Here is a 25,353-nt window from a genome sequence, read left to right as displayed (position 1 = left end):
CCATCACTGACTGTGGAAACTTTACACTGGACTTCAAGCAACGTGGATTCTGTGCCTCTCCTCTCTTCCTCCAGACTCTGGGACCTTGATTTCCAAAGGAAATACAGAATTTACTTTCATCAGAGAACATAACTTTGGACCACTCAGCAGCAGTCCAGTCCTTTTTGTCTTTAGCCCAGGCGAGACGCTTCTGACAAGAGTGGCTTGACACAAGGAATGCGACAGCTGAAACCCATGTCTTGCATACGTCTGTGCGTGATGGTCCTTGAAGCACTGACTCCAGCTGCACTCCACTCTTTGTGAATCTCCCCCACATTTTTGAATGGGTTTTGTTTCACAATCCTCTCCAGGGTGCGGTTATCGCTATTGCTTGTACACTTTTTTCTACCACATCTTTTCTTTCCATTCGCCTCTATATTAATGTGCTTGGACACAGAGCTCTGTGAACACCCAGCTTCTTTAGCAATGACCTTTTGTGTCTTCCCCTCCTTGTGCAAGATGTCAATGGTCATCTTTTGGACAGCTGTCAGCAGTCAGTCAGCAGTCTTCGCCATAATTGTGTAGCCTACAGAACTAGACTGAGAGACCATTTAAAGGCCTTTGTAGATGTTTTGAGTTAATTAGCTGATTAGAGTGTGACACCAGGTGTCTTAAATATTGAACCTTTTCACAATATTCAAATTTTCTGAGATACTGAGTATGGGGTTTTCATTAGTTGTAAGTTATAATCATCAACATTAAAAGGAATGGACTCTTGAAATATGTCAGTCTGTGTGTAATGAATTAATATAATATCCAAATTTCACTTTTTGAATGGAATTACTGAAATAAATCAACTTTTTGATGATATTCTAATTATAATGACCAGCACCCGTATATATATTTTTTATATTACTATAATGACCCGTTTTTTAAATAGTTATCTTTACTAGCAGATTTTAAGGTTTAGGATTACTTTTGACTCTTTTTATCAGATCTTTAAAGATGATAAAATAATCAGAGTGTGGCGAATCACTAAACAGTTGCGCCTCTTTTGCATGTGGTATTTGCACGTGATATATCAGTGGTGTAGTAAAAAGCAGTTTCAACATTTTAAGAGATTAATTCTTAGTAAGTTCCTCTTCCACCCAGTAATGATGAGATAAAGTTACTAACCACTAAAGCGACTCCAGACTGACTTCCTAAAAGTGGTGGACAGGGGCTAAGTGCTGCCAAGGCCATGAGATAGGCTGCAAAAATACCGCCTCCTAGTGACATCATACCAAGACCAACACTGGACCTGTAATGAAACCATAATGAAACTAAATGAAAGGGTTAGTTCACCCAAAAATGAAAATGACCCCATGGTTCGATGTGTTCGTCATTACGTTGTGCGTCGGGTCAGGAGTTAGTCTTCCACCGTAAATCAATGCGTACGGCCGTCTGCCGGAATCTAGTTATTTTAGCCGATAAAGTTTTAAATATGGATATTTTTCTTACACAAACACTTCAGAAGGCCTTCATTAACCCCTGAGGAGCCGTGTGGATTCTTCATTTTATGATGGATGGATGCACTTAGATGGACTTAAACATAAACTGCCATTCACTGCCATTATAAAGCTTGGAAGAGCCAGGGCATTTTTTTAATATAACTACGATTGTATTCGTCTGAAAGAAAAAGTTCATATACACCTAGGATGACTTGATGATGAGTAAACCATGGGGTAATTTTCATTTTTGGGTGAACTAACCCTTTAACAACACTTACATCACACAATTCAATGACAAATTGTACAGGAGCAGAATTAATAAAACAGGAACACTAACATTTTTACAGTATGTACACCAAAATTATACACCAAAATTTTGTTATGTACACCAAAAAACTCAACGAAAACTTTAACTCACTTACCTAAGTAGGACAAACATTGCCACAAAGCAGGCCAGAGGGTTTGCAATGTTGCCCAAGACAACAGAGAGGTGAAAGGTCATGATGCCATAAGGCAGACAGGAGAAACTCTGTACTGACGGCAGCACGCCGTTGGTGAGAGCATTGGATATTCCTAACAACAGGAGCAGATAGACATTGCGTGACGTCCAGAAGGCCACAACAGGTGCCTGTTGTTCAACTTCAACTTGTTCCTCAGAAACAGGTGAACCTCCATTTTGTAAAGGGTGTGCCTCTTCCTCTGTTTTCACTGTTTCCTGCTCAGTCTTCGGGACTTCCTCTGCCGCAGTCTGGGACACCACTCTGTACGTCAGAGCCACGAAACAGAGGGCCGAAAACGCCAGCATCACGGACAAGAACCAGAAGAAGTTTTGGGCAGGGAAGTTTTCTTTTAGATAGTGGGGCTTTGTGCCGTTGGACGTCTTGACGCACTCTAGTTTCCCTACACCCTGCCCCAAAGCAACTACACAGGGAAAGAGTGCGCTAAGACCCTGTCCAACGAAGAACGTCCGGATGTATTGCGAGGGGTAACGGAACATGAAGGGTAAGAAGGTGACATTGGAGGTGCAGCAGACAAATGACAGTATAAAAGTAAGCAGCAGGAATGGGACCGACCTAGGCTCTCCAGTGACTGTGACCACCTGGGACCAAAAGAGAGCAAGAAATGCAGCTGCAACCACCGCTAGCACTTGTATGATGTGAATGACCACACGTTCATTTAGCTGTCCTGGAGCAAAGTGATGGGTTAAAGTGACAGCCACTGGACCCAAATTCCCAAATGCAATCAGCACTGAAATATAGGCTGGTAAGTTCCACCCTATAAAGAAAGGACATGTTTTAAATTGTACTGTTGTCAGGATAATAAATACAGCATCTATTAGGTACAGCTGTGGGACGCATTAAAGTTTTATTAAAATAAGTCACTATGGTATAAGTAAAAAAATAAAACACTAATTACCTTCAGGTAGAACACCTACAACAACCGGCAGTTCAACCCATAATGAGTTTACAGAGATCCATGAGCCCATTCCAAACAGGGCCACCAAAATGTGTGTAACGATGGCATGATTCCACCATGTATCTGCCATTTATACGTCTAGGAAAAGGGCACGGGTAAGTTAGAACATTGCAAGTTTCCTATTTCTGGTGAATAGGAATGAACTGATAATTCTTGTGATTATCAGTGTTCACTTAAACTCCGTATTAACTTGCAATGAGATAAAAAAAAATATATTAAGTATTTTAATTTTAAAATATTTACCCAAACTGTTAATTTTTTAAAACAATATACAGTCAAACCAAAGATTATTCAGACACCAGATATAATTGTGTATATTTTTTTTCTAGTGGGTGCAGGACACTATAGTTAATTTATGTAAGTGAGGATAGCAAAATAAAGTAAACTGTGACATATTTTACCCAAACATTCTTCATACAGTGGTCTACCAGGAAAACGTATACAAATTTGGAACCAAAAATTATTCAGACACTTTGACCTGACCATGTTTTGCTGAAGTGTTTTTTCTTCAATTGCTAATGCGACCCTTTTATACCACAGACCGAACAAAATTAAGCATTGCTTGGTAATTGGTTGACATAGATAAGTGTGTACTTAAGAATAGAATTGTTTACATATATATATATATATAAAATGAAGTATTGCTTTTTGAAATTACCATTTCCTGTTTTATGATTTAAAAATTCTCAGTTTAAATGAACAGTACTTGCCAAACAACAGAGAAATGTGACATGCTGCAGGGCTTTTAAATGGTTTTAAAGAAAAAGAAATTGAATATTGGTTAGTATTTAAGGTCTAGTAAAACATACAGTCTAAGGTCTGTAAACCTTTACTGCAAGTGGAGGATTCTTTACTAAACGTTTAAAGACCATTATTTATTTATAAAAGATTTAGAAAAAGTAATTTTTAACATTATAAATTATTTTACTGCACTTTTTCCTCAATTGAATGCATCCTTGGTGAATAAAAGTACATGTTGATTCCAAACAAACATATACATATTATATAAATTATATACATATTATATAAATATATCGTACTCTGATATATGGAGTATACAATATAAATATAATACAGTTTTACATTATTGGTAATAATACGATGCTTGTAATTACTGGTTGTAGTAGTTAAAAGTTGTATTGTTGTTTAATAAAAGTCAGGACAAGTAGGTTTCTAAAAAACTTTTTATTTTGTAATGCAATTTCTATAAAAACAAATGTCGAAAAACACAATTAACTAATGAACTATGTTGAAACGTATAGAAAAAAAAGTCTAGCAATCTCTAGATTGGTTATTATTAATAAAACATCTAAGAACAAAAATCGTATCCATAGGCAGAAAAATAAAATCAAGAAACTAACGCAAGTGTCATTTATTCAGTAGTATTAAAACACAATCAAAGAAACTCAAAGTTCTCCCTGTAACAAGGGCCAAAAACATTTATTTTCTTTATATCAATATTGCTTTGTTGAGTTTGTTGACCAGTGGCTGTGCTTTGAGGGTCTGAGGATGTTGTTTGCATCAGGGTCTCTTGAATCTCTGTGTTATCAAGCACAGCTTCACGTGGTGGTGTAACGATAACTCTCTCATTTGGCAAGATGTCCTTCAGTGTAGAAACCATGTCATTCAAAGAGAAACCTATGTGATTTAGCTTTTTGTCTCTGGAACCCAAGATGCTCTTTTGGTAGTTCAGCTCACAGCGAATAACCTCACGTGTATGTGCATGGCTTGCACCTTGTAGTTTTGCAAGCAATCGTTCAACATCTTGCTTGCTTTTACATGGGCCGCCATATTTTGAAACCGCTCCAACAATCAATTTCTTATAAATGTGATCCTGAGCTTTTTGCTTTAGTCTAGACACCTTCATTTTTTTTGCAGCACTGAGATTTGCTCCTTCCAAGATGGTGTAGTGTTTTGACTCTTGTTGCTGCTTTTGAATGGTTTTGGCAGGTGATAATGTGACCGCTGATGTAGGTTCATCTGTCGTCTTTCGGGAAGCAGGTTCTTGTTCTGTCTCTTTGGAAGCGCAGCCTTCAGCTTGACTGAGGGTTTTATCAGACCTGTTCTTCTCATAAGGGTACCCATGGCCGAAGGGGTACTCACCCATCAGCTGTGAAAATGTGCAGTTTGCCATTTGAACTGCTATATCCTTAGGCTGATCTTTGCAGAACTCACCGCCAGGTAAGAAAATTTTGAGATTGTCCTCCAGTACAGCTGCGAGGGCTTTCATCATCCTCTGTAAACAAGCTCTCATGAGAGTACCGTACTGGTTCTCTGCATTAGCACGGCAAAATCGGAACACTCCTTCAAAAGTCCCCTCTTGCATTGGAACCTGTAAGAATACATTCACAAAAGCTTCTGGTTGAAAAAGGCAACTGGCATCTTGCGACCATTCCAAGAGCTTGTCATACAGGCAAAGGATGTACCTACTGAAAAGAGGATATTCTCCATCACTCTTCAGAAGCTGCCAAAAGGGTCCCAAGACTTTAAGGTAGACAATAGCAACCACACAGACCAGCGCCTGCAAAGCCTCATCGTTTGCATCAGCATTGACGCTCTCCAACAGGATATTTGAGTTAGAGTTCTCATTCAGAAGCTGCAGGTCAGATACAAAAAGAACAACATCTTCAAGATGGTGAATGAGTCCGGCAGCTGCCTCAAAGTAGTTAATGACACGATTCGACCGATTTATAGGTAGTCTGGAAGGGTTTTTTCTCTCGAGGCAAAAAGCAAGCCAGTACCTGCGGTAGTTTGGGTTGGTCTCCTCACTTGGACATAAAATTTCAGAAGCCGTGTGAATGTAACGAGCCACTGCACTCTCATCGAAGTTGACAAAACTCTGAAATCTGGGGTGCTTGTCGCGTCCCAGTTTCTCGCCTGTGGTGTTCACGAGATCTCTTCCGAATGACATCATTTGCTGCTCAGTTACATCAATAAGTTCGAAAAGGAATTGGCAGATGTAACGCAGGAAATTCAAAGGTGGCACAAGTGGATGGGTGCTTTCTTTGACTTTGTCATTGAGAGATCTCAGGTTGGCATCTTCCTTCAGCATTGCTGAGAAATGATTCTGAAGTAGATCCATTGAAGCCACCTTAGCAGCTTCGTTCTTTCCTCCAAACACGTCTGCAATCTTTTGCCAAGACAGCACAGAGATATCAAGAAGCGTTACATTGTCGCCCGTGTCACTTCTTGGGTCTTCATCCACATCTTCTAGTGACTGTATCAATGTTTGATGGCTCTGTGATCTCTGTTCCCTTTTGACACTGATCACATGGGGAATTTGCTTTGGTTCATGCTGAAATTGAGTTTTTACAGTGTTATCTGTCTGCAAAATATCAAAGGGTTCATCTTCCTTCTTGACTGCAGTGGTAGGTTTATGCACGGAAATGCTGCGTTTCTTCCTTAGATGTGCTTTGATCATTGCCACCCTTCTGTATTCAATATCATCTGCATCCCCTTCAGGGGCAAGATCAAATGGACTCTGAAGAAACTCCTCCAGCAATCCACGGCTCCGCTTTCGGCTCCTCTGATTGTTGCGGTACTGTATTCTGAAATTCTTGAGATTAGCTCGTAGGAGCTTGTAGGCTTTTTGGATCTTGCCATCATAACAAAATAAAGGCTCAAAGTTACGAATCCATGAAACTAAGACGACCGGGTCTAATTTCTCTCGTGAAATAAAGTTAGTCAATTCGAGAATTAGGCCGTTTGTAAGACCAGTTAATTTTGCACGATCAGAAAAATCAGACATTTCGAGTAAATCTCTTCTTCCGATTCCAATACTATCACATATAGGTCCAACAAATTCGAAGTTGACATCCGACTCAAGAAAATTTTCTCTGGCATCTACATTTAAACTTAAAGCTGTGGTGGTGTTTCTCTCAATCAGGCTTTGGAAATCAGCAGACTGAAACATTGGGATAATCTTTTGGAGCCATTGTATTACATCAACCCATGAAAGATCTTGCTCCTCTCTCATCAGCCCAATCTGGACCAACATGCGGTTTTTCCAGGGCTTTTCATCCAGCTCCAACAGTTCCCCGTAATGAGCACCGAGATAGTCATCAACAAGCTTGGAGTAAAAATCATCCTCTGCAAGACATAAAACAACAAAACTATTATATACGAGTCAATGACATGACCTGCATATTTTTGTGTCCAAGTGAATTATTTTCGTTAAAATTATTTGAGAAATTCCAGACATATATCACTTTATTCTATAAAACTAATTTAGTTTGAATTCATTTTTAGTATATTTAAATAATACATATTATTTGATGTTTTGTTATCTTAAACCCCCAAAATGTCAGGTGGTGCAACTGTATGAACAAATGAACAGATAAAAAAACTATTTAAAATGGTGTCTTAATACTAAAACATTTTAAACTAAATAATATAAACAAATTTTATAAATATCAAAGCTGTCGAGTTAATTGAAAAACCTTATTCCAGCTATTTTTATATTCTCAAATGTCAGGGTGGCACAACTGCAAATATGGCTAATTAATTATGAATTGACATGGTAATAACAGTAAATCTGATAATGCATATCCAGAGGACCACAACTGATCCTTGTGGTAGAGTGAAAAGATTTGTAGATATTTCTCAAATAATGGTAAAAATATATACTAATTTCAAGTATGGGTAGGTTGGTACACTTTCAATATCAGGTGGTAGGGTAAGTGTACAAATCAAGCCCATTTTCAACTCTGAAGTCAAATTAAAAAAAGAGAAAATAATATTTTATGCTGCTCATTATTTTAACCAATCCAGTGATTTGTTACTTGCCACAAAACGCATGCAAACTAGCCAATACAAGCTAACCTTGAATAAAAAAACTTAACATTTTTCAATGTGGGCACAATAAAAAGTACTATGATACTAAGCCTACAGTATATTTAAGCTCCATGCATGTATTTGGAAACATATCTTACATTTTTAAAGGAAAACATTGTCTTTTTTCACCATTACTCAAGGTGGAACCATTCAAGCCCACCTTATGTTTCAATGAGGAATCCCTCTAATTGCAAACTTTGATACATTTTCTGAAAGTGTTTAATGATAACATTTCTTTGTGTGCTTTTACCTTAGTAACCTTTTAACCCTACCTTACTTATTACCTTAATTTAGATAGGCCTACAAATTACACACATACATTCAAATAAGATAGGGCCCGTTTTGTCCTAAAGTCCTTTATGTATAACTGGTCATAATTTGGGAGCCAAGCTGAGTTAAAGGACAATTCCGGCCAAAAATGAACCTAGGGCTAAATAACACATGGGTACCGAGTACCGAAGCATTGGGAACTTTGTAAGTGTATAGACAGTTTAATAAGAAAATACTTTATAAAGACAGTACACTTCACGTATAGAAGCAGGTGCCATCTTTTGAAAACAGTCTCGACCAGTCGAACCACGAACCCCTGTGACTATTGACCAGGACGTAGCACGGCGTACGTGGTTCGACTGGTCGAGACTGTTTTCCTGCTTACGCGAAGTGGAATGTCTTTATAAAGTATCTTCTTATTAAACTGTCTGTACACTTACAAAGTTCTCACTGCTTCAGTTTGCAGGTAGGGACCCTCATTTATGCTACCGTGTTAGTGTGGGGCTATTTTGAGCCTTGTTAGTAGTATTAACTAGGGATTTTTATTTTTACTTATTCTATGCCCCATTCACTAGCGTTATAAGCTAGTCTGTGGTTAAACTAAAACTAACGTGAAAATAAGGGTACATTCGATTATCATGTCCCAGAGACCGGTCGACTCGGTACCCATGTGTTATTTAGCCCTAGATTCATTTTTGCCCGGAATTGTCCTTTAAGGTTTGAGATTTCAGTCATGGAGAGGTCCCAGAGGGACCCTACATTCCCCACAGTCCTGAGCCCCTGGGACTGTCCGGCTCCAAGATACCACTACTTCCTGCCCAGCTTTTACCGGGCAAAACTCAGGACCCAAGCCGAGTTGGGGCTCTGGACTTCAGGCATGAAGAGGTCACCCAGTGGGCCCTCTATGCCGGGAGTATTGAGCCCTAACTCGGCTTTCTTCCCGAGATATGGTCACTTCCCGTGGAAATTTATTCTGGCATAACTCCAGAGTCAAGCTGACCTAAGGCTGCATACTCCAGGTGTGGGGGGGCCCACTAGGAGACCCCCTGAATCCCCAGAGTCTGGAGCCCCAACTTGGCTTCCTTCCCGAGATACGCCTGGTTAAACTTCCACCTTTGACCAGGCATAACTCGAGAGCCAAGCCGACATAAGGCCCCCCTAAGCCCAGAGTATGGAGCCTTAACTCGGCTTGGCTGAGTACACCCTGTCAAACTTCCAGCTTGACTCCAGTTACAACTCCAGTCAGACAGACTTTTGGCTCCAGACCACCGGCCACTAACACCTACCCATCCCACCCAGGGCTCTAATCAAACATTAGCAAAAGGACTGAATAAATATATTGATGTTTTACTTTTATTAAATCAATTAATTTTATATATTTTGTCAATCAATGATGATGTGGGCTTATTTGGAACACATGCGGGCTTAAATGGTGCCAAAGTACCAATTAAGCCCATGCCAGACTTCTGACTTTATTCCTAAATTATCTTAATTTTATATTCTAAATTGTACATCAACTAATTAATACATTTTCAAATGAGAGATAAATCTTGCATTTTAACAAATTATTTTTCTTATAAACTATGTCAATATCTATGAAAAATTTTGGTGGGCTTAATAGGTAGTGGGCTTAATACTTGTTACCCAACAACTACAGTATACAAACAACTACTTGGTTGTACTGCCTGACATTAAAAGTAAAAAAAATTTAACCCTTTGAAATGTTATCTAACAACTGCAACTTGTTTAAACAAACTGTACATGATTCAAAAATATGCATTACATTAGTTTTGAGAAGATTTTTAAAAACACCTTTTTTTAAACTTTATTTGTCAATCACCCATATTTATATATTATGTGTAGAAAATAACTATTTTATGAGTTTTCACATATAAGGAAGATACTTTAAAAAAAAAAGTAGTTTGTTTTGATTGCAAGTCATTGAAAAACAAGACAAAAAGTGGTACTCACTGAGCTCTGCAGCAATGGTCATAGCACTCGCACTAGAGGAAGAAAAGTCTTGCAGATCCTCCATTGTTGAACATCAAAGTAGCGTGGCTTGTTTTTTAAACCATCCGGTGAGCACACTTCCAAATAAAGGCCAGATAAATGTTTTAGTAATAACGGCCAGAGCATGGTAGTCCACAGCTAATCTTAACCGTGCACCAAATATTATTCCTCAGGTTATTTTATTTTACTACGTTACAACAGGAGTACCTGTATAAGACCATAATTTCTTATTGGTATTACAGGGTTCTAATAATCTAAAAAAAGATATATCCTTCGGTATACAATATATTATAAAGATACTATGGTAACCACAGTAAGTTCATGGTAACTTGCTATTAACCAATGTTATCTAATGCTATTTTTACATTGCAGATTAATTATTTCACCATTATTTTACAGTCGTGATAATATTTATAGTAATTATAGTATCTGTGGTTTCCTTGAAAATACATTGGTTATGAAAATTACCAGTTGCTCATGGGACAAAAATAGTAGTAAAAGAATGGTGCAAAAGTTCAGTTGCATCACTGCTAACTTAACTAGCATAAATCAAGGTCACACACCCTATTAACTGGGCGAGTTATTGGTTAAGTTAGATATCCTAGAATAATCACAGAACAAAATGCACGCCACATTTGCTGGAAAAATGGCTAAACAAAGTCGTATTATCGACTTCCTGATATTATTGACTACATATCAATTTTGATTGTTGGTTTTACTAGTTGAAAAAATTATAAGCACTTGGGCTAAAAACTAGAATGTTTTCATTCTTCGTGGTTTGTTCACTTTAGCGCGCGAGAATGCGTCAATGCACCGTAGCGTGAAGTTTGAAAACATGCCGTTTGTGTTGAATTGGTATTTCTGCGAAAGATTGCCATTGATAAGACTTTTAAACAACGCTATTTACTAAACATGTTTAAAACTAATAAGTTAAGCATTCACAAAAATGTACCAAGGGCAATGCATTTTCAATAGACAATAATAGTACTGCTTAAGTGAGGAATTTCAAAATGTACTCACCAATGTATTGTGCTGTATTGGTACTATTTGCTTTGTAATATGTATAGTGTTTTGTTTTGTGTAGCGCGTTTTTCTCTTTGGACCCTTTGCAGTGTGTAGAGAGAGTGGGGTTCCGTTTAGGTAATAACTTTCATTTAAACGGAGGAGCGTCCACTCTACACTATGGACTTCCCTGTTAAGTCACATGTCCATTTGAGGAGTCGCTGATTGGATATACCCATTCGCCAACATGAAGACAAGTCAGTCATCATGGCATATGTGAAATGTCAATATTTAAAAGAAAAGAAAGTTCTTGTTTTTATGTTTTTGACTCGCGAACCCATCGGACTGGTTCAGTCCGAGATTAACAAAAGATTCAAACCGAATTTGTTTTTGACCAGCAACAAAACAAACAAAATGTATATATATTTAAAAGTGACAACGTTTGTGTTATGTCCACATCAGCATGCAGTAATATTTTGTGCTATCCTCATTTATTAATTTTATGACAAATTGTAACGCATGGTTTGCAAATAATGTATTCTCCAAACGAGAGTGGGCAGGCTAGGCAGAGCCTCTCATCACCGGGCATGAAAGCGGATATGACGACATTCATTGACTTACGCTAGTGCATCATGGGGCTCGGATAATAACAACAAAGGAGCAAGACGGTACTTCGAGTATGCTTCAGTAATGAAGCTGTAAAAGCTAAATAAATTCGTATGATTGTCCAGATTTTCAGCGAAGACCTGATAACTGCTGTTGAACCTATCTGCAACAGTGCAAGGGATTGTAAGGTTTAAATTAACTATTTGTAAGTTGTGCGTACATGCCAATTTTTTTATATTTCCTTGACAGTCTTCTTCATTAAGTTTTGTTGAATTTACTAAAGTGATTTTTTAGGACTGTTATAGAATAACGCGGGTTCCCAATTCAAGCACAGAGCCAGATTCACTCCAGGCTCCTTCTGCAGAAATGTCAACCACCCAGGGGGACATTCCAAGTACGTCCCAGACTGCACCTGCAAAAGCAAAAAGACCTTTGAAGAGGAAAGCTGATTCTCTTAAGGATGACAAAAGCAAAAAGAAAAAGAGAAAACATGTCAAGCGGACTGTGAGACCAAATTACACCATCCAGGAGGGAGAGGACATGCTTTTGATTATATCAAATATAAGTAGTGGTGACAGTATATGGAAGCCCAAGCGGAAGGGATGTAAGAAAAAAAAGGGAAACAAAAAAGGCAAGACTAAAACCTCTGCTAACCAAACTAAAAAAGCACCAGTAAAAGTCCCCAAAGTCACAGAAGAAACTCTTGATAAAAAGGTTGATTTGGAAGCTGTGAATTCTATTAGATTAGACCACTGGGGTCAGAGTTTACCAATTGAGGTCCTGGTGAAAATCTTTCAGTTTGCCATTCACCAGGATGGAGCTGTTCCTTTTCTTTGCAGGTGAGGCCCATACGTCGTATTTGTGCTATTCAGATTCTGTACAGCCTTTATAACTTGCTACAGATACTATATTTGCTTCATGTTTATAGTTGCATTTGTTTGCTGTCTTTAAAAGGGTTGGTAGGGTTTGCCATCTATGGAATGGAGCTGCGTCCTCTCCGGTCCTGTGGCGCAATGTGTCAATTGGCTACTGCTGGATTGAACCCGGTAAGACTCAATTACCTGGGACAGAACAGAAGATTAGGAACACTATAGACTGGCTAGCTGAAAACAGGTCAGTGGTTGAACCAAATAAAAGGATGTTGTTGTTGTTTTTACACGGGAATAACTTGCATCACAAAGCATAATTCGTGCAAATTATCCAAGTTTTGTTGTTCATTTCCTGCAGATTGTCTCAGCTGAGAGAGTTCTCCCTTTGCCACTGGAAAAAACATGTTGACTATGTTATTCAGGTAATAATAATTAATCTGTTTTGGAATTTTGTTTCTGGTATCTAAAACTGTTTCAAAAAATGTTTTGGGAGTGTAGTTCTGTATAATATAATCAAGGACTGTGCTCTGTTTTTCTAGACAGTTTCACAATCATGCCACAATCTTCATTCGCTCAAGCTGTCTTACTGCACGGGAATGACAGAAACAGCCTTCCAAAGCCTTGGCGCCGACTGTCGTTCATTAGAGAATATAAATGTGCAACACTCAGAGGTTTGTATGTAATTAGATGATTGTTTACTTAGATTTAAAGGGTCTCTTACCCCAAAATGAAAATGTTATTCACCATGATGTTATTGCAAACCTGTATGGCTTACTTTCTTCTGTGGAACAGAAAATACAATATTTTGGTGTATATAATGTCATATAGAAACTTTGGTGTTTTTTTTTTTCAATCATCTTTGAAACGCTTCTGTTTTTTTTCACTGTAGTTGCATGGAAAAGAGTGACCTGTATTCTCAGTATAGACAAAATTTATTTTACACCTGGTATTAATTCAGGTGATCAGGGGTGGGTTTACCATTTTGTGGGCCCCAAGCATTACGTAACATTTTACTCTGAATTGCACAACAGTAATATTTAAAAGAATTAAGTGAGAAATTTAAAAATATATATTTATTTTATTTTACACTGCATATCAAAAAATGTCTACACTTTAGTACTTGCTCCCTTAAGCTTTAAGATATAACCTTATTGGTTTTGAATTCATCAAGACTCTTAATTTTGTTCATTGTCTTCAATATTTAAAATTACACCATGTATTTCTGACATGAATAAAACATGTCAAATTAGAAAAGTTTTAATTGCCCCTTCCATAGACATCACACTGGGATTAAAGTTCTCCGTCGCTACGACGGATTTCCGTTAATTGCAGCGAGTCTATGGCGGATTTCCGTCAATTGCAGGGTTCCCGTCTGTCCATGCCTTAAATCCACTTTTCACAATTTTAAGGCCGTAAATAGGCTTTCGTTTCTCAAATAGTGTGATACATGTCTTAATTTTAGTTTGAATAGGTCTTAAATTAAGGAAAGACGAGGTGTATTCACCCTGCTGAGGGGATGTGATAAAGCCTGGATTGGAGCGAATGCACGTTCCTCTCTCCACTTTAAGCATTTTGTAATCACTTCGCTTTTGGTCCACTCCGGGTTTTCAATTCCCGCTCACGGAAAAACTGCTCCGTGTTCACTCAATTAATCTTAGTTCCCTTATCGAGTCGGTCTCTCGACATTACGTATGGGGAAATCCATTTTCCTCGAATCATGAAGTCTGATAGAATAACTCTTTTGCTTGCAAATAGCCAATGGCGGTCCCGCCATCACCTGATTGGCTGACACTGCTCAATATAGGTGACGGCGGGCGCCAAAAACCTCAGAATCTTTTTTCTTCACTCGAGTCTGTTTTCACCGTTGATGTACGCATTCAGAGCGGAGTATATTAAGGAGTTTTAATTCCCCTCTCGCGTTCCGGTGGATTATATTATGTCTCTTTGTCGCCCGTGTGGTGGACCCATTGAATCCCGGACGCACACAACTTGTGTGCTGTGCCTGAGTCGGGACCACGCAGAGGCGGCACTCGAGGGATCGGGATGTCCCGCCTGTGAGGAGCTTCCCATCAGATCCTTCGTGCAAGGCTGGCCGTTACACGTAGCGACGACCTAGTGTCTCCTGCCTCTCCCCAGTCTGCCGCCGTCGAGCCGCGGACCGGGAGACGGCAGAGATCTCCATTCGCGGGTTCTGTTGAGGCACTGACGTCGGCCCAAGGTCCACGCCATCCTCACGTGGCAGAGCCCGTGAGTTACTCTTGAGGCCATTTACCGCCCTCTTGAGGAAGCACGGGAATTATCTCGTTCGGTTACGACGATGACGACGCCAATAGTCCGAGTCTCCGTCTGAAGGCGCCCTCGCCTCTTTGGATGCGGAGCTTATGGCCATTCTCACTGAGGCGGTGGCAGATATGGTGCTGGAGTGGACAGCGCCCAAGGAGCTGCCGTCGGAAAGGTGGCCTCGGCGCGGGCCGTAAAGCTGAAGCGAGAGGCAGTTCAGGAAGTCGCTAAAAAAAAAAATTAAAAATAAAAAAACCGGCGCTCCTGATGTGCGTGTCAGGGAGGAAAGAGCGCGGGACGTGTTCGTCGGACCGGTGCGAAGAGGGCGTGCCCAGAGTTCGACGAGAATGTGTTGTTTCTGAAACCGCTGTGTTCTGTTTCAATAACAAGGTACATTACATGTCTCAGCAAAAGAGCTTCTCTCCCCAACATTATTACCCGCCTCATAGACGGGAGACGCATCGCAGAGCGGAAGCTCGGGGAAACCCGAGGAGATGGCTATCTATGTCCCCGTGAATGATGCCGCGGACGAGCTATACCATTTCATATAGCAGTCAATGCTTTCCCGGTGGCTGGCGCCTAGCCCCCGCCGCAGCATTCATTGCCCTGTATGGCGATTCTGATTACTACACAGTGTGTATTCACAGTTGTTGCGCGATGTAACTGACGCTGTGTTACGTACACACCACACTGTTATGTGTAAGGATTTATGCCATTATATATTGCCCTGTGTCCTTCAGTGCAATGGCTATTCTGTTTACTGCAAGTACGTGTTCACAGTTGTTGCGCGATGCAACTGACGCTGTGTTACGTACTCACTACACACTGTTATGTGTAAGGATTTATGCCATTATATATTGCCCTGTGTCCTTCAGTGCTATGGCTATTCTGACTACTGCAAGTACGTGTTCACAGTTGGTGCGCGATGCAACTGACGCTGTGTTACGTACACACCACACTGTTATGTGTAAGGATTTATGCCATTATATATTGCCCTGTGTCCTTCAGTGCAATGGCTATGCTGATTACTACAAGTACGTGTTCACAGTTGTTGTGCGATGCAACTGACGCTGTGTCACGTACTCACTACACACTGCTATGTGTAAGGATTTATGCCATTATATATTGCCCTGTGTCCTTCAGTGCAATGGCTATTCTGATTACTGCAAGTACGTGTTCACAGTTGTTGTGCGATGCAACTGACGCTGTGTTACGTACTCACTACACACTGTTATGTGTAAGGATTTATGCCATTATATATTGCCCTGTGTCATTCAGTGCAATGGCTATTCTGATTACTGCAAGTACGTGTTCACAGTTGTTGTGCGATGCAACTGACGCTGTGTTACGTACTCACTACACACTGTTATGTGTAAGGATTTATGCCATTATATATTGCCCTGTGTCCTTCAGTGCAATGGCTATTCTGATTACTACACCGTAAGTATTCACAGTTGTTGCGCGATGTAACTGACGCTGCGTTACGTACTCACTACACACTGTTGTGTAATGATTTATGCCATATATTGCCCTGTGTCCTTCAGTGCAATGGCTATTCTGGTTACTACGCAGTACGTATTCACAGTTGTTGTGCGATGCAACTGACGCTGTGTTACGTACTCACTACACACTGTTGTGTGTAATGATTTATGCCATATATTGCCCTTTGTCCTTCAGTGCAATGGCTATTCTGGTTACTACGCAGTACGTATTCACAGTTGTTGCGCGATGCAACTGACACTGTGTTTATGTACACACTGCACACTATATGAATTTGCCGTTGTATATTGCCCTGTATCCTTCAGTGCAATGGCTACTCTAGTTACTACGCAGTACGTATTCACAGTTGTTGCGCGATACAACTGACACTGTGTTTATGTACACACTGCACACTATATGAATTTGCCGTTGTATATTGCCCTGTATCCTTCAGTGGAATGGCTATTCTGATTACTACGCAGTACGTATTCACAGTTGTCGTGCGATGCAACTGACGCTGTACACACTGCACACTGATATGTGTAATGATTTATGCCTTATATATTGCCCTGTGTCATTCAGTGCAAATGGCTATTCTGATTACTACGTATTCACAGTTCGTGCGCGATGCATCTGACGCTGTGTTACGTACACACCGCACTCTGTTATGTGTAATGTTTTATGCCATTATATATTGCCCTGTGTCATTCAGTGCAAATTGCTATCCTGATTACTACGCAGTGCGTATTCATAGTTGTCGTGCGATGCAACTAACGCTGTGTTTGTGCACACTACACACTGATATGTGTTATGATTTATGCCTTATATATTGCCCTGTGTCATTCAGTGCAAATGGCTATTCTGATTACTACGTATTCATAGTTGTCGTGCGATGCAACTGACGCTGTGTTTGTGCACAACGCACTCTGTTATGTGTAATGATTTATGCCATTATATATTGCCCTGTGTCATTCAGTGCAAATGGCTATCCTGATTACTTCGCAGTGCGTATTCATAGTTGTCGTGCGATGCAACTAACGCTGTGTTTGTGCACACTACACACTGATATGTGTTATGATCTATGCCGTCATATTTTGCCCTATCCTTCAGTGCAAATGGCTATTCTGATCACTACGTATTCACAATTGTTGTACGATGCAACTGACGCTGTGTACACACAACGCACTGATATGTGTAACTATTACGCCGCTATATATTGCCCTGTATCCTTCAGTGCAACTGGCTACTCTTTTACTGTGTAGTCACAGTTGTTGCGCAGACGCTGTGTTATGTACATTGATATGTGTCTATGATTTATGCCGTTATATGTTGCCCTGTATCCTCAGTGCAGCCGGCTATTCCGATTAACTACGTATTCACAGTCGATGTCGCTATGCCTCTGACGCTGTGTTTTTTGTACACAAAAATGTAACTATGCTTGTGCATAGTCTCAGTCGTCGCTACGGCGACTTGCATTGCATCTGTGTAGATATTGAAGCGTTATGCTGCCCTTCAATGTAATGGACCATTGTGTACGCATATTCATGCAGTTTCGGTCGCTTCAGCAACTTGAGCTGCATTATACACACAGATGTTTAAAATGTGCACACTGATGTGTTATGCTGTTATGTTGCCCTCTATCATTCAGTGCAACAACCAGCTATCCTATCAAACTGCATATTCAGTTTGTCGGTACAGCGACTACACTGCACTTATGTACGTATAAGGACGCGTGTTGCTATTTTGTTGCTCTGTTTCTTTCAGTGCAAAACTAGCTATCTTAATCTACTGTGCATACTCACAGTTTCTGAATGTATGTACGTACACGGATGTGCAATTTACCATGTGTTATGCTGTAATGCTGCCCCGTTTCCGTGCTGCTAGCCATCCTGATCGAACTGTACATCTCAGTTTCTGTCTCTACGCAGTTCTGTCGCTACGGCGACTTATGCTGCGTTATGTACATGCATGGATGCGCTACAGCGACCGATGCTGTTACGTACATGTGCTATGCTGTTATGTTGCCCCGTTTCCTTCAGTACAACTGGCTATTCTGTGCTAACTCGTCTACTCACAGTTGTAGCTATGGCTATGTGTTTGTTGTTTACTAAGGTGCTATGCTATTATGGGGCTATTATCTACTGCGTATATTCATCAGAGCCCAGGTGGTTGCAATTCCAGCATTTTGCCCGGATGAGGTCAGTGTTTCAGAGTCTCAGAAGTACGCTTGTGCCCCATGCGTGCCCTGCGTGCTTATGTGAACAGAACTAGCCAGTTTCGAACTTCAGAGCAGCTCTTCGTCTGCTACGCGGGTGCTAAGAGGCGGCGCGCTGTCGAAACGGAGGCTATCTCACTGGATAGTGGAGGTTGTGCACTGGCTGGCTTATCCTTCACGGGAAGCCGTTTCCCTATAGGGGTGCACGCCCACTCCACTAGGAGTTTGGCGTCATCATGGGCGTGGGCGAAAGGCATGTCTATTCAAGACATTTGTTTCGCGGCAGGTTGGTCGTCTCGTAATACCTTCGCGAGATTCTATAACTTGAATATCCCTTCATTCGCACCACATGTCTGTCGGTGCAGGGAGAGAAAGCTGAGCTGTCGTTGGACTAGGTCGTTGGACGTCGCTCTAGCCACGGTTCGACTAGTCGTCAGACAGTGCGAGTTATTATTAGCATAGCTATCATGTCCACTATATTGTGCCCTTTGTTATGTCCGCATTCATAGCCGGCAGTATTTTCCTAAGCACCAATCACTTGCTGCAATCTCCCTCCATTCAGTTCAGCGTGCTTAGCTTGATGGGAGGGGCCTTCGTTGGTGCAGATGCCGAGTTGGCTCGGTGCCAATAGATGTTTCAACCAGGTCCGGTGTCTGTTCCTGAGAGCTGGGCGGGGTTTCTCCCACACGGCGGGGGTTTTATTGTTCCCCATACGTAATGTCGAGAGACCGACTCGATAAGGGAACGTCTCTGGTTACTCACGTAACCGTAGTTCCCTGAGAGGAGGGAACGAGACATTACGTAACCTGCCGTGTGGGAGGGACTCTCAGTCTCCTTACTCTCGTTCAGCTAAGATTCTGAGGTTTTTGGCGCCCGCCGTCACCTATATTGAGCAATGTCAGCCAATCAGGTGATGGCGGGACCGCCATTGGCTATTTGCAAGCAAAAGAGTTATTCTATCAGACTTCATGATTCGAGGAAAATGGATTTCCCCATACGTAATGTCTCGTTCCCTCCTCTCAGGGAACTACGGTTACGTGAGTAACCAGAGACGTTTTGGAGAAGTGCATGTCAGGCTACAGCTGGTTAGCTGCGGTCCGAATTCGAGCGCGTTTGTTCCCTGCGCCCCGCGCAGCGTTGGTCTTGTTTTACAATCAACTTTTTTTTTTTTTTTTTTTTTTTTTTTTTTTATTGAAGAAATGTTTTACAGTAGTGCAAATATACATTTCTTAGAAATATAGAACATTTCCAAAAAAGCATCTATTATACATAGTCAAATGTGCACAATCAAAGGATACAGAACGGGAACAAAAAAATAAAAAAATAAAACAATACATAAATAAATAAAAATAAATTTTAAATAAAAAAAAAACGGCTCATATAGAGATATGGAGATATAGCTCATGGAACATGAAGGATCTCATCATATTTTTTCAGAAAAGACGTACATTTTCTATTATCGATTGTTCTTAATGATTTGATTAAATAATTGACTTCACAAAGGAAATCATTAAAAGAAGGAATTTTCTTACGAAACTTTTGCTTGTGAAAGTAAAATTTTGCCACAATGATAAGAAAGTTAAATTTTACACTCAACTTGATTCTATCGAACCCTGGTGCGTTTGCATGCATATTACGTCATCGCAAACGTGCACGGCGCATGATAGAAAACAGAACGCGGGTCAATATTGGCCGTTTCTTAATACCAAGGTAGTTCAGACTTGCCAAGTTCGACTCAAGAGAACGAACTCCCGAGGACGAAAGGACGCTTGTCCGGTAATTCTGCAAATGGAACAGCGCGTTTTTGATCGCGTCACTCAGCTCGCTTTGGCTACTCCGACCATCTCTTTATGTATATTTTAGGCAACAATAAAACGAAATATGGTATAAAATAAACTCTGCCTCTTTTCATCTACAATAAAACGAAATGTATATAAAACACCTCTTTTCATTTATAAATGAACATATCATAAACATATTGGCCACACACATTGATTATCTTCACTGCATATATTTATAACAGCACGAAATATAAAACACAACCCTGCTGCTTTTTGTTTTCATTTTAAAAATATGAAACATTATTGATCATTAAAAATGACATTTAACAAACAGGGACAGGGTTGTATCGTTTTATTTTATTATACATGTACACATACAGTGAAGAGAATGCATAGTAAAATATATATAAATAATATTTTATATATTTTAGAATATGAATATATAACATTAGGCTACACAACCCTGTCAATGTAATGTCATTAAATGTCAGTTTTAATGATCAATAATATCCAGTATAAAAGTATAAGTAGCATAAGAAGCTATACAATGAGAAATAAAGCAAACAATTCAGTCAAACATTAACTTTGTAGCCTATTAGCGAGCTGACTAAAGTTAAATAGCCTAAATATAAAGTTATGAAACTTCACTTTGCCCTCAGCCAAAACGATATGCCATAGAACAAACTATATATTAATATAGTTTAGCATGTTTGGTCTTATAAGATAAATAAAAACATGCACTGAAAAGTTATGTAGATGGTTGATTATTTGTCAAGCTAAGTAATTCTTTTTCATAGATTAAAATAGCTTTTAAAATACGCAAACTGGCAATATTAAAGCGGTTTAAAACATCTCCCCTTAAAACGCTATTGGTCTCGACAATTTAAATAAAATTAAAGGAATATGACTTGGCCTGAAAAAAAGTTCAGTCAGAAGAATTTTTTACACTTTAATCCCTGCTGTCATCACATCAGTGTGTATTCAACAAACAAACTATTGATTTTTTGCTAGTATTACGTTTATTTAAATGAAACCTAAATTAAATGTTGTTGCTGTTGGGGGAAAAAACTGCAGTTATACCTGTATATGATATATGACAAGCACTGAGCGCGTCCATCTCATGCTCAGCGCCAAAGCGCGCACGCCGACTTGGTTAGTGTTAGTTCGCCCAAAGATGAAAATGCCATAATTTACTCAACCTCATGTCGTTCCAAACCCATATGACTTCCTTGCGTCTTCAGGACACAAGTGTGAAGATAGCCTATTTTAATGAAATCTGGGAGATTTCTGTCCCTCAATTGAAAGTCTATACACCCATACTGCAACTCTGACGCTTCAAAACGTTCGTTAAGCGAACAATATTTGCATTTATATGTAATAAATGAGGTCAAAAGCGGTCATCAACTGATTTAATTGCTTGGTCAGCAAGGGGCCCCTCAAACCTTTGGGGCCCTAAGCAATTGCGTGGTGTTTAACAACGCTACTGAAGGTGATCTATTCCCAAGTGGTCAGTCAAAACACTTTGCTATTTACACCTGGTAGTGACCTTTTTCAATAGGTGTGTTTGACTTAAAGAGGTGCTGCGCAGACCGATCTCTGTATCATGACATCAAAGTACAGTGAGAGCAGATGTAGCCATATGATCTCGCTCTCGCGATGATTTGATGTCATACACCGATCAGTCTGTACAGCACCACACACACAGAACACACTTATTGTGTCTCCTGTGACCACTCTACATTGTGTTATCAATTGCATGTTGATAAAGTGCAAAATTCTCCTAAAACCGTTTCTCCCAAAATACCCATGAAGTCTTGTGCATATGTATCTGCTTTTCTAAATCCCTTGTTTTAGTTTAGTTTTTGATTGACAGGTTAGTAATCAGTCATTCACTGTTGTTCAGTTGCACGAGTGCTTATGTTACAAGCACAATGTGGTCAAAAGTGGTTTCAACCTCCAGATGTGTGGAATTGGACAAAAAATAATTAGGCAAAACAAATGTTAAAACCACTAAATGAGACCACGGTCAAAGGGGTTCTGAATTTTCTTTTTAATGTGAACACTTTCTTTTAAGTATTTCTGTCCATTATAGTAGTATGCCACATTCATTCTTTCTTTTTTACTTTACAGAGCGTTTCACTGATCCACCATATGCTACTCCTTGTTACCATCACATGCTACCTGTTTTGTGTCCTTTTTTTAATATAGTTTAATGTTGATGGTCTGGTGTCCTTTCTTGGGGCGTACGGCAACCAAATAAAGAAAATTTACTTCACACACAGCACCAAAAGTGACAAACTGCTCAGTGGGTTGTCTGTAAGTTAATATTAATCCTTTTTACTTAATGTGACCCAAGTTGTTACTGTATGTCTGTTTGTTCCTGATGAGGGAAATGTCTCTGAATTTAAAGAAAGGTTGCTGTCCTGACCTCAGGCTTCTGGAGATCAATACTAAATTAGACGGAGGATACTGCCAGCTTCCCATCTGTATTCAGGCTTTGCAGATTGGATGCCCTAAACTTCAGGTATTAAACCGAAATGTTTTGTGATCTTCATGTACATGTACACAAACCAATTCAATATACAAGTGCACAGGAGGTGAGGTATAGCTGTATTTTCTCAATTGAGTGCACAGTTATTGTTTGTCATTCTAAAAAACATTTGCACGCATTCAGGGTTCCTGTGGATCCTTAAGTATTAAATTAGATTTTTAAAATGTGAGGGAGGTCTTAAATTTCCATGAGGTCTGAAATTTTAGATGCCATTTTGACTTTAACATATCTAAATTCTTAGGTATGTATACCGTCATACTGTAGCGTTATACGCCACCTACTGGTGGTTTTAGTTTCATATTTAAAGTACCTTTTAATTAAGTTGAAAAATGAGAAATCATATTTAAATATTGAATAGAAAAATCTAATAGCATTATTTATGTAATTGTAAATGCAGTGTAAATACAGTAGTCAACATTTGAAGTGGATCAAAACCTTTAATCAAAGTTATACATGAATTTTGAACTTTGACAACTTTTGTTAACTTTTTTGATCCACTTCAAATGTTGACTACTGTATATTAATACAGCAACCCTGACATTTCTGTAAGTCAGGGATGGGCAACTTCAATCCTGGAGGGCCACTGTGCTGCTGAGTTTAGCTCGAACCCTAAGCAAACACACCTGAACCAGCTAATCAATTTCTTCAGGATTACTAAAAAAGCTACAAGCAGGTGAGTTTTTTTCAGGGTCGGAGCTTAACTCCGCAAGAGAGTAGCCCTCCAGAACCCAAGCTGGCCATCCCTGCTCTAAGTGTTATTAATGGTGATGTTGTAGAATGAGAATTTATAAAAATTGTACTAAAAAATATGAAATATTACAATCTTATTGTTTTCTTCTCTTTTAAATGATTTTATAATTTAGACTTTTAGATTGATGAATGTCACCCCAGTTCCTAAAATGATCCGCAACACGCCTAGTTCAACGTCCGGTTTTCCCATGCTAGAGGAGCTGTGCATTGCCACTTCCTCTCACTCTTTCATGACGGACAGTGACCTGAACAATGTGCTGCATGGCTCCCCCCACCTGCGTGTGCTAGACCTGCGTGGTGCCTCCCGCATCACAGCCACTGGCCTCTACGCTCTGCCTTTTGAGAGTAAGTTTCGATTTTGAAATCACAAGAGAGTAAGCATTGATGTACCTCACACACTAGTGAATGTAATTTTTAAGCCACACACAGCTATGAATAGCATATGGTTTGATGGACTTCCCTATTTTTATTCTTATAGTTTACAGTATAGAAGGATTTGATCATACCTATGAATTTCAGGGATGCAATAATTTGCTGCTTTTCCCTTAATTTGCTGCCCTGTCTCTTGTGTAGAACTGGAGTGTCTATTCTGGGGCCTGTACTTCAAAAGCAATACCATGGTAGCATCCAAGAAAGGCATACACATGCTTGCCCAGAAATGGAGCAGCACCCTCAGGGAGCTTGATTTGGCCAACCAGCCATTTTCTGAGGAAGATATGGAGATTGCCATGGGATATCTTGCACACGCTGCTGGAGTCGATTTGTTTCGCTCCCTGAACCTCAGTGGTACAAAAATCACTTCATCTGCACTCAGGTAAGGATTACCTTTGTAGTTGCTCACATGCTTATAGTACCTGCCAAAAGACTCACCACCCATTAAAACTTGTTGACAAGAGTTTATAAACATAATAGAGATTACAAGGCTTTTCTTAAAGGTGCTCTAAGCGATGTTGGGTGACGTCACTTCTTGTTGACGTTTTAAGTATTGTCAAACAAAACGGAGGCTAGCTAGACCCTCCCTCCTCCTCATCTGCGCAATAACCCCCAAATCCTTCTTGTCAGTTATTAGCTGGAACAGTTTATGTTTCGTGGTGCGGGTAAGCCCAGTTTGTTTTTGTTGCCGTTTGTGGAGGCTGGGGTTTCTGCAGAGACCACCTTTTTTTACAGTGTGTTCAGGGGACAGGCGGCTAGCGGATAGTGAGGAGATGTTTGCTGTATGTGACAAAAAAAATTTGGCCTAAAAAACGTGTGACATCACTTAGAGCACCTTTAATTTTAGGTAGATTGGTAAAGATGTTCTGGTAACATTTATTATTGTTTCATAGGTTACTAATAACCCAGGCACCAGCTCTGAAGTACTTGAATCTGTCGTCTTGCCGGCATCTGCCCAGAGGTCTCAAACGAGTATATCATGGTCAAGAAGACATTCAGCTTCTCCTGGACAAATTAGGCTAAACATGTAGCCTTGTAGGAACGTTAATAGTTCATTTAATTCAGTTGTTTTTAAAGTGTTTTTATAGTGTATAAAGCCTCTTCCCATGTGAAGTTAGACTTGCCAGTAAAGAACCCATATATATTTGTGTATCTTTACTGTCCATCTCTGCTAATATTTTTCCATGTTCATGTGCTGGAATGCAATAAATGTCAAATGTTGTGAAATTATGATAATGTAAACAAGCCATGTTTAATAAAAACACAATCTTTATAATGAAAGAGATTACTGACTTGAGAATTATGAAATAAAATGACGTTGCAGCTGTAA

The 25,353-nt window shown here is 39.7% G+C and overlaps 2 protein-coding genes across 8 annotated transcripts in view; one reads left to right on the top strand and one right to left on the bottom strand.

Moving 5' to 3' along the window:
- Positions 1-11,698, bottom strand: part of slc52a2 (solute carrier family 52 member 2) — a 15,286-nt gene extending 3,588 nt beyond the window's left edge. Inside the window, exons 1-5 of one of the 5 annotated variants that reach the window (XM_077195401.1) lie at positions 11,079-11,192; positions 2,886-3,023; positions 2,543-2,744; positions 1,892-2,230; positions 1,156-1,279 (exon numbers count right to left, since the gene is read on the bottom strand). In XM_077195401.1, the coding sequence (XP_077051516.1) occupies positions 1,156-1,279; positions 1,892-2,230; positions 2,543-2,744; positions 2,886-3,015 (795 nt within the window). In that variant the 5' untranslated portion in view covers positions 3,016-3,023; positions 11,079-11,192. Of the gene's footprint in view, positions 1-1,155; positions 1,280-1,891; positions 2,745-2,885; positions 3,024-4,115; positions 7,035-10,019; positions 10,136-11,078 lie in introns of those variants that run through there. The other 4 variants (XM_077195400.1, XM_077195399.1, XM_077195398.1 and 1 more) reach the window with 4 other exon arrangements.
- Positions 11,665-25,353, top strand: fbxl6 (F-box and leucine-rich repeat protein 6). Of its 3 annotated transcripts, none has more exons than XM_077195406.1 (10): positions 11,665-11,871; positions 11,961-12,505; positions 12,621-12,779; positions 12,894-12,957; positions 13,075-13,206; positions 22,499-22,606; positions 22,701-22,814; positions 23,705-23,936; positions 24,165-24,405; positions 24,917-25,353. In XM_077195406.1, the coding sequence occupies exons 2-10, from the start codon at positions 12,033-12,035 to the stop codon at positions 25,044-25,046; spliced, it is 1,653 nt and encodes a 550-aa protein (XP_077051521.1). In that variant the 5' UTR covers positions 11,665-11,871; positions 11,961-12,032; the 3' UTR covers positions 25,047-25,353. The 3 variants fall into 3 exon arrangements, with proteins under 3 accessions (XP_077051521.1, XP_077051519.1, XP_077051522.1); XM_077195407.1 differs by having other exon boundaries at positions 11,768-11,854; positions 11,996-12,505; XM_077195404.1 differs by having other exon boundaries at positions 11,665-12,505.

The sequence above is a fragment of the Siphateles boraxobius genome, unplaced genomic scaffold (genome assembly GCF_051911475.1).
Source record: "Siphateles boraxobius isolate OS27281-9 unplaced genomic scaffold, OSU_SipBor_1 33, whole genome shotgun sequence".
In the NCBI taxonomy this organism is placed as follows: domain Eukaryota; kingdom Metazoa; phylum Chordata; class Actinopteri; order Cypriniformes; family Leuciscidae; genus Siphateles; species Siphateles boraxobius.
This window is presented reverse-complemented; position numbering and strand designations above follow the sequence as displayed.

Coding starts and splice junctions, on each gene's coding strand:
- fbxl6 (XM_077195406.1), top strand. CDS start 12,033: ATGTCAACCACCCAGGGGGACATTCCAAGTACGTCCCAGACTGCACCT. Junction 12,506..12,620: donor GCTGTTCCTTTTCTTTGCAG/GTGAGGCCCATA, acceptor TGTCTTTAAAAG/GGTTGGTAGGGTTTGCCATC. Junction 22,607..22,700: donor AACTGCTCAGTGGGTTGTCT/GTAAGTTAATAT, acceptor CTGAATTTAAAG/AAAGGTTGCTGTCCTGACCT.